This window comes from Pelophylax lessonae (assembly GCF_965119305.1).
Source record: "Pelophylax lessonae genome assembly, chromosome: 4".
Classification (NCBI taxonomy): domain Eukaryota; kingdom Metazoa; phylum Chordata; class Amphibia; order Anura; family Ranidae; genus Pelophylax; species Pelophylax lessonae.
This window is the reverse complement of record NC_138771.1, coordinates 551738728-551744949: the sequence shown is the minus strand read 5'-3', so window position 1 is coordinate 551744949 and position 6222 is coordinate 551738728. Positions and strand designations below refer to the sequence as shown.

General features: G+C 33.4%; 1 protein-coding gene across 1 annotated transcript; it reads right to left on the bottom strand.

Annotated features, from left to right (window-relative positions):
• Positions 1-461: 461 nt before the first annotated feature.
• LOC309554975 (interleukin-1 beta-like) lies at positions 462-6007 on the bottom strand. Its single transcript, XM_082256763.1, has 7 exons — positions 5983-6007; positions 5809-5865; positions 5285-5324; positions 4590-4803; positions 2503-2682; positions 1614-1756; positions 462-830 (listed from the first exon to the last, which is right to left on the bottom strand). The coding sequence occupies exons 2-7, from the start codon at positions 5853-5855 to the stop codon at positions 618-620; spliced, it is 837 nt and encodes a 278-aa protein (XP_082112889.1). The 5' UTR covers positions 5856-5865; positions 5983-6007; the 3' UTR covers positions 462-617.
• Between the last annotated feature and the right edge of the window lie 215 nt (positions 6008-6222).

Sequence of the window (6222 nt, the reverse complement as noted above, 5' to 3'; positions counted from 1 at the left end):
CCAGGAGTGGTCAGATTCCTAAAAAGGTTGTACATGTCACATCATGAGAAATACTGCAGAATGCAAAAGATCATCATTACAAAAGAATCTTGTTTTCATAACATTTATTTACATCAAAGTCTGTCATAAAAAATACAATCATTTTCATAAAAAATTACAAATATACAGTTCATAAATAAAATAATTATCATAGCATTTTTGTCCTCTTTGTGTATTCTATGTGGTTGTTTTAAAACATTATAGTTCGTATTTGCCTTAGAATAGGGGGAAAAATGTATGGTTTATATTGTGTTGCATTATGTTTATTGTTATAAATAAATAAAATATTAGATAAATAATTAAATATAAAATACATTATATAACTTGCAGTGCAATATGAATCACAAGATATATTAAAAAATAGTATAAATACAATATAGGTAAATAACTCTTGATGGAGTTACTTTTTATATCTCGAACGGAGACTATGAACTTTATAAAAGTTCGTACATTAAACTGATTCTGTCACATCTGAACAACAGTTTGGGTCAACTGAGGAGCATATTCAAATAGATAACAGAAAAGACACAAGGTTCTGCACTGTACATGGTACATACATGCATGGGTTGGTTTTTAGGTTATTGGGTTGAATAAAACAGGAAATCCCTTATGTGCACTTGATCACTTTGTGGCTTCATTTGCACAAATTGGTTTTCAGCCTGGGAGGTACAAATATACCAGCCAGGGAAGGCAACTGATTCAAAGGTATTGCTGGAATTGCCATTTACTCTTTTGTAAAACAGGAAGGGGTGCAAGTCATCATTCTTCTTTTCCTGGATGTTTTCAACCTCCTATTAAAGAAATACCAAAGAGAAGAATTTAGAAGAGATTCAGCAATAATAAAAAGCTAAATCAGAAACACAATTAGTTACATACTCCCCCCCCCCCCCAATCCCCTGGTCAAGGCCTATGTTAGGTTGAATACATTTAATCTAATGATTGCATGATTGTAATTGCAGCATTTTAAATAGTGCAATTGCCAAGACTTCATACGTAATTCCCTAATTTTCTGCATTGAGGAATGTAACCACAAGTCCAAATGGTCCATCCTTAGATTTTACCTTCATCCAAAATGTACCATCATTCTTTAAATGGTACAAGTTGTCCTTTAAGGCATGTTTCCATCTCCCTTACATACTTCTATCCTGGATGGAGTTTCCCCACATGGTCCTCTTCATTTTGCAAATGCAAACACATTTCATTCCTATACAGAGCTGTAATCATGGTGGCCAGCAGCAATCTTGAAGAGAACAGCACTGCCCATAGGAATGACTGCTGTGCTTATGCACAGAATGAAACGCCCCTGGCAGGGTCAATTTCTAAAAGCAAGACTGTGCGGCTCTGGGCACGGCCACACAGTGAAAAATGTTGGATCAAGGGCAATGGTATTTCTCCAGGAAGGCTAAACCAAAGGTATAGCTGTCCTATAAGCTTTCAGACTGCTTAAAATTACATCTACATGCAAATTCAAAATCACTTATTAAGACCTATTGATGTATGAACCTGTGCCTATATTAATATTTTCCTGTGGGATTTCTATATAATGTTTCTAAAAGCCAGTGATCAATGCTTACCATTAGTGATAACACTGGAGTATCTTGTTCTCCCTCTTCAACTCTGCAAGATAAATAGAGGTTGCGACCTACAATACTCAATGTAACTGGCCTTGTCTGTCCATTGAAGGGTGAAGAGAGGTAGGCACCCATGTTTATCTTTGCTAAAAAGAATAAAAAAAATAAATTAAAAATGCATTCTTAGCTTTTCTTTTTACAAAATTTAACTAAAAATTTAAAAATCAGGCGGAAATGCATAAACCACTAAATCTGATTAGTTGTGCTTTACTGTCATGAAATAAATAAAATGAATCTTAAAGAAATTGATTATAAATGTATTTATGTTCTATATACGTGCTATACTGTATATATGAATTTCATCAGTTTGGATGTTAAAACATCAAAGTGAAAAAAGGTCTAAAGAGCAGCTTGCAATAATCAGAGGTTTTAAGATCAAAGGCATTATTACCAATAAAACCCCTGATTATTGCAATGCTCCGCAGAACTTTTCTTCACTTTGAATGCATTTAGAAGCCTCAACAAGGCTGAGGTTCGTGGGAAGTGGCGTAAGGATATTGCCTAGTTTCCCATGTGGCAGCAGCATTTTTTTTTTTTAATGTTACAAAAAATCATGCCTGTGTGCAGTGTGTTGGTTTATGTACATGGCAGAACTGATATTTGCTAATTACATATGTAGGCTATGCTTCCTACTTAGTAGAGCTTAACAATCACTCTGCTTAATCTTCTTCTCTAAATATCAAGTTTTAGTACCTTATATATTTACACTTTTTTTTTTTTTTCAAACAAGTAGCTTATGTCAATTTATACCAGACAATAAAAGATCCCCTACCTTCAACATTACAAATTATTTTGTATACCTTTGAATATTGAACTGTTAATGAGAGCATACCTTCACTGGTAGGGTTGTTCCCTTGTAAAAACAGAGCCACAAGGTGGGCATTTCCCTGGTATTCCTGCAGCATGAGACTCTTCTGCCTGCTGTCCCGAATGAAATGTACCGTTGTGTTACTGTAACGGAATTTCGGTGCGACTGCACATGTCTCATCCACGTTACTGATGGAAATATGTTCTAAAAACAGAAATAGGAGGAGCATGTTAGAAATGTGTTTTGTTTAAACATTTTCTCGCATGTTAACTTATAACGACTGTATTTCATAAGTTAAAGCATTTTTTACCCCAACACATCATATATACTGATATGTGCCTGTTGTACCATTTACAGTACTTGTATGAAGAAGTATCCTGTTCTCTTTGTATGGCTTAATTTGTGTATAATCACTGGTGTTCCTGCTTTCCTAATAAAAACTGACCACACTAAGCAGGAGAGCACACCTCTGTCGGTTCTCTAGCCATGCTGGGAAGTCAGTATGCTCTCCTTCCCTAATCAGACTTGTCCTGACACGCCCCCAGTGCACAGCCTTTTACTAGGAAGCTCAGTGTACTGTAGCTTCTCCTCCCCCAAGCTCTTATGCAGCTGAGAACAGAGGGAAGGTGATCATATATATATAAAAAAAAATACATAACATTTTTTTATATCTATACAAAATTGTTTTGCCTTTCAATTCTATTTCAAACTGAATGGGTTGTTTTACCTGGTGATCGTTTACAATCACTTTAAGATCTATTAGCAAGCATAAAACATGAATTGTTTATCACAATAAATATTTGACATATTATTTAATTGTAGTTTTCCATTAAATTTCAGCTAAATTATATACTCTAAACCAGTCTTTTTCAACCTTTTTTTTTATCATGGAGGAACCCTTTGGTCTCAGGGAACCCCTGACAGTAATTACTATATCTACAGTTCACAATTCATTAGCCTGGTGGTCAGTGAGAAGAATGGTTTGAATGGTTCTTACATTGGTGGTTAGTGGGAAGAATGGTTCTTTCTTTGGGCATCATTTGAAAGAATGCTTACCATACAGATAGCTAAAAAGATCAGTGGTGTCAGTGGTTACTTATCTGAGCGAAAGAAACTACTAATTGCTCAAGGAACCCATAGCAAGCTCTGGAAGAACGCTAGGGTTCCATGCAACCCTGGTTGAGAAAGGCTGCTTTAAACCCTACTCTGTTTATGTAGATGCTTTTTGCTACATATTATGAGAATACACATTTAAAAACAGCATATTTTAGACAATACAAAAGGATATCATTTTTAAAGGGAATCGTTAATGGGTTTCATGTAGCACACATTTCGTGCACTTTTCATGTTTTATATGTTTGTTGTGCCATATTTTGATTATTGTAACCTATATAAACATAGGTTTGTTAATTCTCTTTCTAGTGTTCTTCGTATTTGGGAATGCAATGAGCATTCCTACCCGAGGACTGCTGTTACAAATTAATTTTAGTCTTACATAATTAGACTAATAACAGTTAAAGTACTCTTATCCTCATTTCACTTCAATTTATTGATCATGTAAAAAGGAAAGAGAGTTTTTTTTTTTATCTGCACATGATTGGGTATTCCAAACAAATACAGCTACAATTAATGGAGCGTAGATTTTTGACTTCCATAGTAAATCAACCTCAAAGTCTATCTATTCTGACTATCTATCTAGTAATCATACCTTACATATAGAAATTCCAATGAAAGAGAGAAGCAGCAAAGCACAGTAACTGTGTACCACTGCTAATCATAAAGCAGAGCCTGCATATGTAATGAGCAAATATGTCTGTCTCCATGTGAAAACGTATTTACAAACAATACATAGAAACCATTTTTTTAAAATCATTAACGCTTATTGATAAAATCAAATATATCTAAAAATATATATTGTTTCCCTTTAATACATTTTGGTAGAATAAAGAAGATACTTTTACCGCAAAATTTATCTCATATTGTATTGATTTTTTTCTATTTATATCGGTAGTAAAATATGTTAGTATATCTGGCTATCTTTAGGTGCTAGATAAACAGTGTTTAATTCAATAAATTAATTAGTCTTTTATTTAAGGTGTTAAAAAACTTACCCTCCACTAAGATGTGACTCAGCAGATCCTGGTCATCGAACAGGCACTCAAAAGTTTTCTTTCCTGACACTCTTCCAATAATTACTACTAAGTTGATGGCTTTCTTTAAAGATGGCATGGTTTTTCTTGGCTTTCTAATGTCCCGAGTTATAATAGATCTGCAGCTTGACTGAGAAGAAATGCAACCATTCCATCCAAAGTGATTAATATCGACCTGTAAAATAATAAACAAAAAATTAGAGATTTTGAATTTAAAAATGCAAAATTTTGTCTGTTTGTATTAAGGAATTAATTTAAATTTAGTATAATCTCAAATAAAGTAGTTTTTTTTAATGATTCTTGTCTTATTTTTATAGCAGAACATTAGGCAAACAGTTAACTACACAGCTACAATACATGCATGTCAACTGTGACAATTAATCATCAGTGTGATGATGCTCTCGTATTGTTCAATAAGAAGATAGGTGGCACAGAAAGCTGCCACACTTGCATCAAAAAATAGTGATGTCACCTTTCTCATTAGAAAGTTTGGCAGAGGTGTGTGAATCCCAAGTCCTTAGGTAGGTAGAAAATCTCACATTTTTGTATTTCAATTGTATATTTAAATGCTTGCATGCTATTCCTGTTTTGGGAAGATTTTAGCAAACAAGCATATGCAGTCATTTTGAAAAAACATTATTTTAATCACAATTTACCTTCATTTCAGAGGCGCATTCTGCATAAAATTCTTCTTCACTAAACACAAAAAATAAAAAATATTTTTTTTATTACACTGCAAGTGAACATGACCAAAGTAATGTTAAAATAGTACTAAATTTCTTGCAACAGGAGCTAGTGATTTTCAATATATTCAACTATCAATATTGCGTGTCTACAGTATATATATATATGTAAGTATATTTAAGTGTATATAAATAATATTTATAGAGAGAGAAATAATATAATTATATAAATCTAAAATATTCTATGAATTTATATTGCTGACCCCAACATTAATTTATCTCTCTCTCTCTCTCTCTCTATATATATATATATATATATATATATATATATATATATATATATAGAGAGAGAGAGAGAGAGAGAGAGAGAGAGAAAGGGAGAGATAATTTAAAATATATAAATAAAAAATATTCTACGGATTTATATTGCTGACCCCCAACATTCATCTGTCTCAGCATTAATAATTTGTAATCACCAAATAATTTAGTGACCGTACCTGTAGCTGTCCATTGGGAGGTCATTTATTTCAGGAACTACTGCCATTGTACTTTCTGTGGAGAGACAATGTGAAAAATAAATTACAATTTGCCCTGTTCCAATACAAGTATATATAGTAATAGATAGGAAAGATAATAGTATCATTTCAAAAATATAGGGAGGAAAATCATACCTTGCGATTTAGAAAATCTACAAATTGAGAGCTGTCACTTTCCTCCTCTGTAAGAGGAATGGTATCTGATGCTTTTCCTTGGTGAATGTGGCTGAACACTTCCCTCCAGCTACTTTAATAGCCCAGGAAAGGCGTGGCTGTAAGTTCTTACGCAATGTAGGTATTTCACATCCATCCCCCTTTGTAAGAGCTGCGCACAGCATAGAAATCCTATTGTTGTGTATTAATGAGCGTATCAGG